Raw genomic sequence first — 13,477 nt, 5'->3', positions numbered from 1 at the left:
AACATGGAAGAATTTGCAGCATCTGTCTGATGTATTTATCTCCATTATGGTACAATTTATGTATCTAACACATTAACTTCTATTTTTCTATTTTTTAAAAAAATAGATTAAATTATTCTATTATGTGATTGCTTCACTCTGTTTCTAAGGAACTAGAGTCTAGATTCTAGAAAAACAATAACTTGTTATCTACAATTCTGAAATGTTGCTTAATGAATTTGGATGTTTGACTGTCTTAGGCAATCCCAATTGTACTCTCCTTCTATACAAGGCAGTATGCAGCATATTGTTTCAAAATATGTCTTTTTAACAGTGAAACAGATTTTCAGTCAGTTCTTGGAATTATGCTGTCTTGCATCTCATAATTGGAGTGGGAAGTAATACAGTAGCACATACTTCTAATGCTTGCCCAGTATCTCATTTGAAACAGTGGCCAAAAGTGGAGAAGAGTAAAAGAAAAAAATCTCTCTTGGCTTGTGGTGGTGCTGGGGTAGTACTTCCTAGTGGTACCCTCTTTGGCTTGTGACTTTCTAAACAATACACACTTTTTCTGCTTTTATAATCCCATGTGGGTTTTTTCCACCCTGAAAATAGCAAGACAGGTCTTGAGCCTTCATAAACGTTTATTGTCTATTACAACCTTTGGCAAGATGTCCCATAGGTCTGCTATTCATGGCATTGAACAGTTTGTTTTCCTCCTGTGTGAACTCCTTCATGCTTATCTTCACTGAATTTCATTTGCCATTTTATTGCCTATTTATTCAGTCTCATAAAGTCTGTCTACAGTTCTTCATGGTTAGTTGTTTTGTCCTTAATACCCTGAATAATCTAGTATCGTCAATAAATTTCTTCACCTAAAACTTTTCCAAACTGTTTATGAACATTTTGAACAGCACTGATCCCAGCAAAGTTGCCTCAGGATCGGTGATAACCTCTGTCCTTCCTAAGAACTGATAATCCAGTCACACATTTCCTATCTTCCAACACATTGTTTATCTGGAAATGAAATTCCTGTCTTCTGCTATTACTATTTAGCATCCATTTAAATGCCTGGTAAAGAACAATGTCAAACACCTTTGATCCTTCATGCAGACTGTATCAATCAGATCTCCTTTAGCTACAAGTTTACTGACTTTTCCAGTAGGCTCATAAAACAGGATAACTCTATAAGCAAAAAACTAGTGTTGAATCTCCTAAGGTAAATGATATTTGTCTACCTAATGAGGTGGACCAGAGGATGCATAAAGAGTTAGAAAGTCAGTGGAAATTACAAGGAGGGAAGCAAAGGTGAGATCGCATTTATATGAAACCATTATGAAGCTGCTGTACATGAATAGGCAACTCAAATTGTGAATGCTAACAAATGGCACATAATCAGGTACATGTGCATGTTTGGGTCAACCTCCAAAACTGAGCTTTGGAACTCAAATACAAGTCTGCCAGGTGCAACTGCTTTGATTTGGTTGTAATTTTTGAAAAATCATTAACTAAACAGAAGCAGCATGTCCTGAATCCTATAATTACTAAAGAGACATAAGACCCAACAAATAAGGAGGGCTGATAAGGTACAGGGCTTCTGCACAGAAACCATTTATGATAAAGCTGGGATTTTAAGATACAAGTAGGGTAAAAATCTCTGGTGTCACTGGCTCTTAGATAACACAAGCATGGAGGCCTGCTAAGAGTTATTTACTTTGTCACAGGTGTGACAGAAACTTACTAGAGATTTTCATTCACACAAAGAAACATTCAATACAGCTTAAATCAGGGAAATATTTCCCTGATCAAGCGGCATGAATAGAGCACTGACTTGCTGACACTTCCTAACAAATGCTAATCAAATATAACAGAAACTTTTGATCACAGGAAAAATCTCCCATGAAGACAAGCTCAGTTGAGTCAGAGGTTTCACAGATAAGAAATGTAGAATAAAAATAATACCTCTCTCAAAAATGTTGTGCATTGCACATCATAAAGTGGTTACTTCAATTGTTTCTGCCTGGGGACTTTAATTCTAAATATTCTAAAGATACTCTACTTGCATTTAATACTGCACAGTTAAGCTCTCCAGCATTTACTGTGGCTATTAGTTTGCAGTAAAATACTTCACAATCTAGAAAATCTTAAACTAACTCTCTAACGAACAGCAAAAAGATATTGGGTGCAAATTTGGTAGTTTAACATTAAACTGGAGTGCTATCCAAAACATTATCTTCTCTAGACTCTTCTTCAAGGGCACCACTGAATTTTTTATGAGTGTGTCAAAATAAAAGGGAGATTACATGGACAAACAGAAAGTCTTGAAACTTAGAATCTGCAGATGACAACAGACTCAACAAATCAAACAAATCAACTGGAGATATACAGTACAGGACTGACAGTCTTGCAAAATCTGTCAAACATATATTTTTAATAAATCACTGATCTAGTCTGGACTCCACTCAAGGTAGAATTCCAACTGATAGGAAAGGAGAGGCAAAAATTACTACAATGACCTTGAAAGACCTGATGTGTCCATCGCCTATTTACACCTATTACATCTTAAGATAAAAAAGATAAATAGAATTATTCTTCTCTCTCTGCTGACACTGCCAGTAGAGATATAGTGACCCTTACCACAATTTTTTATTAAAAGAACCAAAATTAATCCACTAGCTTATTAAATATATGCATCTGGAAATTTACTGAAGCCTGTGAATTCCAGTCATTAGAAGACTAGCCTAGATATGAAGTAATAGAGAGAAGAAAAATTTTCTTCTGCACATCTTCACACTTCCTCTTATATTGCCCAAGAAACAAATATGGATTCTGAGCTTTTCTTTGTCAGGAAACAATATTTTCAAATTAAATTTTATGGCTATCAAATGTTCTCCTCGCTATTTCTGCACTTTTACTATCTTCAATCAATTCATACAGACTCACACAGTATCTGTTTTACCTGCATAATGTAGTTACATTCCAGAAGCTCCATTTTGGGGTTAAGGTTTAGTTTCATATATGTATATGCTGGTTCAAAGACTCTGTCATATAAACTTTGCAAAAGTTCAGCTTCCTGAGCAGTACGTTTTTTCAGCCATGCCTGAAAAAAACACCCACAATAATGTCCTGTATAAAATGTATAGCAAGGTATAATAAGGAGCAGCCTGCAATAATTACCTTACCTGCAATATAGGTCTCCAGCTGAGGACAGAAGAACTGATGAAGACCATACCCATACGAGAAACTGTTGCTGGAGAGGCATTTTCGATGTTGTGGACCTCAAATAACAGTTTACATGAAGGAGACATAGGAATTCGATCTCCATTTGCAAGAGTAAGGGTCTTGTTATCATCCAAAACTGAATTTAAATTCTCAATCCAAATTGCATCTACAGGACCATCTAAAACTAGAAACACATTTTCACCTGGAAAAATAATCGGAAGAGAGATAGTTCATATCACATTGCTGAAAAAACAAGAAAATAAGTGTAAAAAAGATGGTTTGGAGCTTAAATGTCATATAAAAATTTATTTTATTTGTTGTTATTTCTGCCATCTATACGGATGCTCATTACTGAATAAATTGCATACTTAGTTAAGGAAATATTTTTTAAACAATTGGTAGCAAATGAGGGCACAAATATACATGTATAGTGTTGAATATTTGTAACCTTGGCTGGCTACCAGATAGGAACTATGCTCTTCTCTCTCTCTACCCCCCCTCAACAGGACAGAGGGAGAGAAAACAGTGAAAATGCTTGTGGGTTGAGATAAAGACAGGGACATCACTTGACAGCTGTCATGGGCAAAACAGACTCAACTTGGAAAGCACTATTTTATTGCAAATTAACAAAGATTTGGATGATGAGAAGCAAAGACAAACACTAGAACACCTTTACCCCCACTCCATTTGCTTTCTCCAAATTCAACCTCTTTCTTTACAACCTAATCTAACTCTTCCTCCTTCCTCCTCCTGCCCCAGCCCTACTCCAGCAGCACAGAGCGGCTGGGGAATTTAATGTTTTGTTGCTAAAGTAAGGGTTCTTTGAGCAACAAGAGACATTGAATATTCACAGATCCCTCTCAAGTTAATGAAAACTATGCTCAGTCTTCTGTTCTTAAAGTCTGGTTGTTTTTCTTATACTTCAAAATATAAACATAGATATAAGCACCTATGTTTTGGCAATTAAATTTTAGAATTTCAGTTTCATTTGGAATATGGAAATTTTCTAATAGAGATAACATACGCATTTCCAATATACGAAATTCAACTGTCTTTTAAAATTAACATCCTTTTAGGAAGGTTCTGCCACGTCTCGTCCCAACTTCGCAAGAGCAGACCCCTTGCTAGCCCCAGCTAGCTCTTTTTGGGGCGATAGGGCAGCGAGAGGCACTCCCTGCTGAACCCAGCTGGGCTTTAGAGAGTGCCTTTGTGGGTCCGAGGACACTGCTGATCCCACCGGCAAGGAAGGAGGTGACACTCTTCTGGGGGTAGGTCCAAGATTTATTGTGACTCCGAGGAGAGCCCCAGAGCCCAAACGCACTCGAAGAGGTCCCAGAAGAGAGCAAGCTCTGAGCCTCGAGCAGGCCCTGATACAGGGTGGGTGGGGAAACCCGATCAGCCAACGGGAGAAGCCATGGGCGAGGCCCTCCAAGGGAAGGACACCCGGGGTATCCACTGAGCAGGGAGGAGGGGAGGGACCCCAGGCCATTGTCCAGTCACCCAGCGACCCTGGCAGAAGCCTCCAGACAGAGGGCAAGGATGGACAAGTCACCTGGGAGGGGTCAGGGGCATGAGTCAGGGTTTTTGGGACTGATGGACACATCGGTGCTGATGGGAAAACCTGGGATGAACCAAAAAGGCACAAGGGGGGGTACATAGGAATAAACCATTTTGAATATACATACAGTGGAACCTAAAAACACAACTCCACAAGATTCCCTAGAAGAATTCCCTTTCTTTCTTTTTTTTTTTTTTTTTTTTGATACAAATTAAGCACTGTGAAAAGGAATTTCAGTATGCCAATCCTACAATACTGAAATGTAAATACAGGCAATCCACATATGTAAAACCATGAAAATAACATAATTATAAAGACAGTGCCATTAGAACAAGTTAATCTAATTTATGTTTTATCAGCTTCCAAGTAACACATCTACACTGTAAACTGAAGTGTCAAGAAAATGATCTTTTTTTTTCTTTTTAATGTAGATATACTACTGAAATAATAAATCTTTAAACTGGTGTCCTTTCTTAAGAGGTGTAATCTCATCTCATATGTTCTTTGTAGTTTTCCTCAAGAGGAACATTTGTGAATTCAATATGCTTTTTTCAATATATCATTCAAGATACATTTTTATGATATGAAATTAAAAAGTATTTACATACCCTTTTTGGTTTTCAATGTTTTCCTCCACAGAGTAGAAAAGATTCCATCTGTCCAGTCATTAGTTGCAGCATCTAGTTTTCCAAACATTTGAGGAGCAGTAATAGCTTTGGGGTTCATGCGCATTTCCTTATGAGGTTGGCCACATTCTGTGAGTGCTCTCATTAATACAGTTATGACCATCGTTTTTCCAGATCCACTAGGTCCAAGTGTCATCAACCCATGACGTACTAGATTAGTTTCATACAACTATTAACAAAATCAAAATAAAATATTTCAGTTTTAAAATCTAAATAAAAATAAATATGTGCTCTCGAAAGATTTTTGCTTGCACTTAGTAGTGATTAAGATGTATTAAACACACAAGTTATATGCTCAGGATTGAATTTAGCATGCATTTGCTCAATTTTAGTGTTTTGTGGAAGATTACATATCTTCAGGTCCTAATCTTTTTAGCACTAAGCAAGTTTACTATAAATGGTCCACAGAACTAAATCTTAACTAAACTTTTTTAAGCAGCTGAGATTATTTCTTAGGTAAACGAAACTTTTTTAAGCAGCTGAGATTACGTCTTACAAGATTTGAAAAAGGGTTTTCTGTATTATTCAAAAGGAAAAATTATAGTAGAAAAACATTAATGTTACAGAAGTATGATTAATTACTACAGTGATGAAATACCTGAGTATATGAAACAGACTGCACTTTCTCCAGAACTGTGTATGGGTTTAGTTTCAGGACAGTTTTTTACTGAATTTTCTATTCATCTTTTAGTATTAGCCTTTGGTTTGCTGTGGAAGTGTCAGTCTGCCTATAAAAGTATGAATGAACTGAATGGCACAAAACAGTAGTAGTCCTCCAGGGTGCCAAAATCTTGTAAGATGAAGCATATACGGTATATGTATACAGATTAAAGCATATACAGTTTCTCCTGCAAGCTGAATAAAGGCTTGTATCAGTCCAGGATGAAGATCTACAAGCACCACTGTGCAAGTCACTTGCATTGGTCTTCCTCAGTAAGGTGCACATGTAACCATCAGTTTGTTCCATATGTGATGTGCAGGCTCTTGGGTGAGACAGTGATCTAGCCACAAACACCTTGTTCTGACTCCTGATTGTGAAGAACATTTTAGAAAAAAAAATTTTACCTGAACAAGCTTAAGGTTCCATGGTGGATGGTTAACCAGCCCTGCCTCTTCAACCTGATGAGCTACTGCAGCCTGAAGCTCATCATAGGTACTGCTGTCCAACTGCAACCCCGGGAAGAGATCATTGATAAGACTCAGAAACAAAGGCTCATCTTCATCTATCTGAAACAAAAAACGTTATTAAATGTTTAAAGGATGGTTATCCAAAGAACATTTCCAAATCAAAATTATTCTCTGTTTTAAAAGAAAAAGCAGTAATAACATACTTTCTAGATACAGATGCTTACAGACAGCTAACAGGAGAGCTTGCTACAAAAACAGCATTTTGAAAATGTCATCCACAAGCCATGCAAAAGAGAAATTCAGAACTGAACGAAATTTCTCACTGAGTAGATGCTGGAGTCTATTTATAAAGTTGATTTGTAAACCATTTGCAGAATATACTGGAAAGAACATCCTATCTGGAAAGAAATCTTTAAAAGACTGATTTAATGGATACTCATTATTCAATTTACTTATGGTACAGTCGTCAGTCTCTGCACAAGTCAGGACACTGGAAGTCATATTAAGATAAGCCTTAATATTAATCTATTTGAACCTTTGCATAATCAACACTCTTTACAAGTCTAATAAACTCTCTATGTTGATTAATGATAATATGAAGGTTAGCATGTTTCATTTTTTAAAGAAAAGAATGTTTGAGATTTTTTCTGATCTCATACAAAACCCATGAAATATCTATTAGGCTTGCCTCTACATGGTGCTAAAATATTAAATTTAATTCTTACCAGCTTAGAAAGATTCATATCTCTTAACCCTCTCATGACAATACTTAATTCGCCTTCAGTTGGCCTGGCTCTCTTTTGAGCTCCAAGAGTCCTCAGTACTGAAAGGATATTCCTCAGACCAAAGTCATAATGGACCTAGAGAGTGAAAGAAGGCTTAGGTATCAGTAACGAGATGTCTAGTTTTATTTCATCAATATATCAAACTTTACTTGCATATTTACTTGTATAGTACAGTTGTCCTGCCTGGAAAAGGTAGCTAAAATAGGATTTGTTGCTGCTGTTTAGGAATTATTCTGTTCAAATAAATGAAGGACAATAAAGTTGTTTTCAGGATGATGTGTGTATGCTATAAGGTTTTTCTTTCCTAATTTAAATTTAATTGATTTAACCATTTATCATGCCACATAGAAAAAATTTTATAGCTCTGAATAACAGGGTTCTAAACAACTAATAGTTCCGTTCTAGGCCATGTCTTTTCAACTAAGGCATCTTAAAGCACAGACTTCAGATCAAGGCAGTTCTATGGGGACATGAACAATTTAAATTAAACTAGATGTTTCTCCTGTGGTTTCCAGTTTCCAATTTATAACTACTTAGCCTAGCCCTAGATAATTCTTACAGAAAAATTATATGACTGGGATAATTTTTATCTGGCTGACATGTTTAGGCAGAGAACCTCATGCACTTGCACCTCATGCAACCTTGCACATTGCACTAAAAAGCATCATTTTCAACAAAAAAGGTGCATATATAACTACATATTCATGAATTAATGTAGTCATTTATTCTGAAATTTTATAGCGGTATTTGTTTATGTTGCATTTAAAGTACTTCAATATTTTGTAAAAGGCATAGAAGTGATGTTTCAGAAACAATTTGCAGAACCCAAGAAGTAGGAGGTTTTACTATGTAAATACAAAGACAAAAAGAATACATAACATTACCTGCTTAGTGAGCTGCTCCTCACAAAGTTTATAAAGAACAAAGAATTTCTTAGCCAAGACCACATTATCAATAAATCCATAACTTGCAAGTTTAACCCTTATAATTATCTGAAATACAAGTATTTGTAGAAATTCCATTAGTTTCTCCTGAAGACAGGTCAGCAAATTAAAATACAGTTTTTTCTTTCAGTTCAGTCAGGAATTATACCTGTCTATCTGGAACCATCATTGCAACAGTTCTAAACTGTATTTTGAGATTTTCTGGTAGTTCTTGACGTCCAGCATATCCAGGATTCTAAATAAGAAAATATAACGCATCATTATTATTTGCAATAGTCAAAATAGCTTCCTTTTTATTGTTCAATAAAAATAAATGCATGTATAAATACTTAGAGCAGTTTGGAGTTAGAAGCCTTGCTTATCAATTACTGTAATTTTAATCTCCCATAAAGTAATCTTGGATTGCCATCTGCCTTGACATTAGGAAACATACACTTTAAAACTGAGATTACAGGAAATAGTGCTAGGAAGCCTCAAGAATCCTATGCAACAAGACAGCATATTCTGAAAGTTAATATTATGGGAGATTGAGGACTTTTTACATATCCATGTAGGTACCCATTAGTCAAGACCTGTGTCCCTGAAAAATATCTTTCTTATATCTCTCCTTCTTTAAGTGAATGTTCGTTTTCTCCCCCCTCCCTACAGTATCTTTCTCATTAATAAAGTATTAATACTATTAATTAAAGTATTACTACTATTAAACTACTAATATGTTAAAATTATTAAAACATTCATGAATTATTAATGCATTATTATTAGCATTATTAAAGATATGGTAGTAAAGTGTATTAGTGTTTCAGTCCTGTCAGTGAGCACAGAGAATTCTGCAAGTTTGGTCAAACTCTTAGTCTGCACGGTGAATAGCAATACAGCAATGAAGGGACATAATTATGAACCCTTTCAATAATATTAAAGTCAAAATGAAGGCAATGAAGACATTCCATTCATGAATAATCATATTATTTATGTATTGTGCACTTTAATCTAATTCTATAATGACATTATTTTATGAATAAAACCAGTTATTTTCACCATGTCACTTAACCTCTATGTAGTATAATTTGCCACTTCTTTGAAATTATTACTATACTTACCATAGTTAGGAAAATTCCAAACTCTGGATTTAAATCTACACAGTCTCCATCAGAAAAAATGAATTGCTTTTTTTTTTCTTTTCTTGCTGTTAAAATAATATAGATTTGTTGTGCTGCTACTGACAAGACAGGCAACTCAATTCGATTGAATTCATCAAAACATCCCCAAGATCCAGACTGTGCAAGACCTAAAACAAGGACAGAAAAAAATATTATCTCTTGTCCTTCATGCATATTTGAATATCTGAACTAAATGACTTTTCCTGCAAGTAATTAAACCATACTAGTTTTATTTATTGCCCTGTGGTCAAGGCCTATCTTCCTCCAATCCACCTTTTTCCATACCTGTCTGAATTAATATTAGTTGATTTATACACAATGCTTAAAAGGGAATCAAAGTCTGAAAAAATATTTTGAAAATTTTGGGCATTTGGTAAATATTTTTTATAGATCATTCTGTGAATGTAGAGCACATTTTATTGTAGAACACCATTCAATTATTTGCAAAAAGCTGTACTGTTAATCTAAAAAATTAAAAATAAGTGACTTAGAGCTACAAAACATTAGTCCTAAATGTCACCAAAAAAGTCACTGTTTTCATTTTACCATTTTAAGTCCCCACTAAACATAGTACAGGATATTAGCAACATTCAAAGTGTGGATATGTCTATGAAAGAAAGAGAGAAACCCAGAGAAAGAAAAATAAATGGAAAGAGACATCTAGAAGTACTGTATTAATAACAAGAATATTTTTTGTACAGGATTATTTTCACAGTTGCCTAATTTCTGTTTGGAAAAGTAACATGTATGTAGTAGCACCTAAGAGAATTTTCCTTTCACATTGTTTTATAAGAAAGTTTCTAACAGCATTTTTTCCCAAATTACATTAAAGTACCAGCAAGCCAAGTTTTTCTCTTATGTATACTGAAAGCTTGCTATTTAATTGTGAATAATTTATGCAAGTCATTCAGGGGTTTAATTCGTGTTGCACAGTTAAGGCTAAATCACTTTAAAGACATTCTGTCATGGATTTTGTCACTCAAAGATTTTCTAAAATTTTAACGACTTTCAAATGGGCAATATGTTTATAAACCCCCAGCTTTAGACACTTTTATGCCTCTTGCTTCCCAATACATACAACACCATTACTCTGAAAAATTAGCTGACAGAAATCTCTTGAAGTTCAAGTTCCTTACCTAGATCAGAATAACCCCGTGCAGCAGCACAAGCTCTGTGCTGACTGCATTGCAAAGCAGTTCTGCAGAAAACGACCTGCTGTTCCACTTAACAACTAATTAGGCGTGAATCAGAACTATGCCCTTGTAGCAGGGGAAGCCAGCTGCATACTGGGCAAGAGTGTAGCCTGCAGGATGAAGCATATCAGTGTTCACTTCTACTCAGCACCTGTGAGATAGCAGCCGGAGTACCATGCTCACTTTGGGGTTTCCCAGTAGGGGAGAGACATTGGTACATTTGCATGAGTGCACCAAGTGGCTGCTGTGATGGTCAGTGACTGGAGGGAGGACATGACACAGTGGCAGAGGCTGAGAGAATAGCATTTGTTGAGTCTGAAGAGAAAGCAAAGTGAAAAGCCTATTGCTGTTGACAACTAGATAATAGCAGGCACCGAGAAACTGGAGTCAGGCTTGTTTCAGAGGTGCAGAGGAAGAAGAGAAGACAATAGACATGTGTTTCAATGTGGAAGATTCCAAGCCAGAGGAAGTATAAAAAATGTGATGAGAACGATCAAAATATGAGCAGAGGTGCTGCAGAACATCCATCCCTGGAGACAGTCAAAACCCAACATAAATAAGGTACTGACTGAGCACTCTGCTCTACCTGCACCTGCTAAATGACCTGTGGAAGTCTCTTCTATCCTACAGAAAGAAATCTTACCTTTGAAAATCCTGCCCAAACCTCTGAAGTCCATTTGATCAGAGCAGTTAAAGACTACTACGTATTTTCCCAGAGCCTTTCCCATGTCTTTCGTTGTTTCTGTTTTACCAGTTCCAGCTGGTCCTGCTGGAGCTCCTCCCATGTTCATTCCCAAAGCTTGTGCTAAAGTTATATAGCACCTACATATATAAATTTATGTTAATCTATTAAATTATATTAAAGATATAAATGCATATATAAAAAATACAGATCAAGTTATGCAATAGATTTTACAGCCCCTATGTTGAAACGCTAGTACTTCAGAAAGCAATTCCATGGATTTCAGCGCAAGAAGTTCAGAAGGGTAAAAGGCACAAAATATAACATTTAATTGCCACTTATAAAAGAAAAAAATCCCCAACAAATCAAACAAACAACAAGAGAAATAAACCCTGGTATTAACAAGCTAAAAAATCAATGCACATTCCATAAAGGTATTTCTCATTAACTTTTCTGGCAGCTATAAAGAGCACATTCTGCTATGTCATCATATTTTGCAGCATACTAACTTGTATACATTTAATTATGTTACTTTTGACTAAATCCTCAAGTGTGAAAGAATAAGGGTATATGGGTAGTCCCTTCCCATGCTATGTGTAAGAAATAGTTACAATTCTAGGAAAAAAAGACACCTAAGCTGTACCCCTTTTTTTTAAGTCTTAAAAGGTCTAGACTACAGTTTTACTTATATGTGAACCTTAGTTATGATTTTCATTCATGGCAAGGTATAGAAGAGTAATACTGAAGGAATTAAGCAATGGGGTATCTTCACTGTCAAATCAACAAATGGACACATTCTAAATGAAGTATTTCTGGTTTTAATCCATAATTGAACAGAGTTTTATAACTAACTGGTTCCTCAATTTAGTTTGAATCACTATAATTTATTACACCCAACTTGAACTGCAGGAACTTTCTTGCTTTCTATAAATAAGGAGTTCTGAAGTGATGGGAAGGCTTTCTCTCTGCCATTCTACTTCAATCAATTTTGGGGTAGAGTTTAACAATTTTACATCAAAAATTCTCAGTTGCTGAGGGCAATACAGTTCACTGAACTGTACTGAATTTTCCATATTGTCACAATAGCATCTCTACCTCTTCTGGAGAAATAAAGGTATTTAAAAAGTCATAGAAGCACATACACCACACAGATATCAAAGTAAATGATTGTAGGTTGGAAGTTGTTTTTATTTATTGAGGGGATCTTTTTGCAAGTGAAGTATATCTTGGTCTTCTATTTTCTCATTTGGTTTCAAATGATATCTCAAGAAAAAATCAAAAGGAGAAATAATTTGGACAAGGAAAGAAGCAAAGATATTCCCAAGAGGAAAAAGGAAATACAGTTCTTTGTTAAGCCACATTTGAAACAAAATGACCTTTTACATGCCTGGCTACAGAAGAAGGAAGGTGAGTGCACACTGCTTTTTCTTAGACTTTCAAAGAAGACACAGAATCTTTACAGAATCTCTTATTACAAAATTTGAAATATTTGACCTAACCTTCTCTTCAGTATACTGCTAAACTATATGTTACTATATAACTTCAAAACAATGAATTTCCATTATTATATTCTTTTTAAGACTGTGATAAAAGCAGTGATAAAGTAATTAGCAAGTGCACAGAGTAGTGAGACTATTTTACATTTTCTAAAAGAGTATATTAAGCAAATGTATGAGAATGCTTTCAGCTCACACAGGACTTAACTCAGATTGTATCTCTTTAGAGATAAATATTAAATAAACACTATAGATATTAAAAGTACTCCTTATCTATAACTGCTTTTCTAACCTGTCTGTAAGAGGTGTTATAACCAGACGATCAGTGCAACCCAGAAACTCATTTTGGTAAATAAAATCAACATCTGTAATTGCTACGATGACGTGATCATAATCCTCTTTATAGTAGAATCTAGACTGCTTTAACCACTCAAAGTCAGTTGGTGTTTTGATGTTCATTTTTACCTTAAAAGAAAGTAAAAGTATATGTTATAAAGGCATCTACACTTACTGCCTTTACCAGCTGTGATGAAATGCTTATTTGTATGTGAATAATGAGTGATTACTCAGATTAAAGTTCCTGTGTAAGTACTTATGTACCATAAGCATGACATAACATGTTCAGATGTATGCTAAACTGATATTAA

The 13,477-nt window shown here is 35.3% G+C and overlaps 1 protein-coding gene across 1 annotated transcript in view; it reads right to left on the bottom strand.

Annotated features, from left to right (window-relative positions):
- DNAH8 (dynein axonemal heavy chain 8) overlaps positions 1 to 13,477 on the bottom strand; it is a 118,876-nt gene that overhangs the window by 53,255 nt on the left and 52,144 nt on the right. Inside the window, exons 43-52 of the mRNA XM_053938593.1 lie at positions 13,123 to 13,295; positions 11,296 to 11,474; positions 9,400 to 9,587; positions 8,451 to 8,537; positions 8,243 to 8,350; positions 7,299 to 7,433; positions 6,511 to 6,672; positions 5,368 to 5,614; positions 3,162 to 3,403; positions 2,939 to 3,079 (exon numbers count right to left, since the gene is read on the bottom strand). Of these exons, the coding sequence (XP_053794568.1) occupies positions 2,939 to 3,079; positions 3,162 to 3,403; positions 5,368 to 5,614; positions 6,511 to 6,672; positions 7,299 to 7,433; positions 8,243 to 8,350; positions 8,451 to 8,537; positions 9,400 to 9,587; positions 11,296 to 11,474; positions 13,123 to 13,295 (1,662 nt within the window). The remainder of the gene's footprint in view (positions 1 to 2,938; positions 3,080 to 3,161; positions 3,404 to 5,367; positions 5,615 to 6,510; positions 6,673 to 7,298; positions 7,434 to 8,242; positions 8,351 to 8,450; positions 8,538 to 9,399; positions 9,588 to 11,295; positions 11,475 to 13,122; positions 13,296 to 13,477) is intronic.

This window comes from Vidua chalybeata, chromosome 3 (assembly GCF_026979565.1).
Source record: "Vidua chalybeata isolate OUT-0048 chromosome 3, bVidCha1 merged haplotype, whole genome shotgun sequence".
Taxonomy (NCBI): domain Eukaryota; kingdom Metazoa; phylum Chordata; class Aves; order Passeriformes; family Viduidae; genus Vidua; species Vidua chalybeata.
The sequence above is the reverse complement of the archived record's forward strand: the minus strand, read 5'-3'. Positions and strand labels throughout refer to the sequence as shown.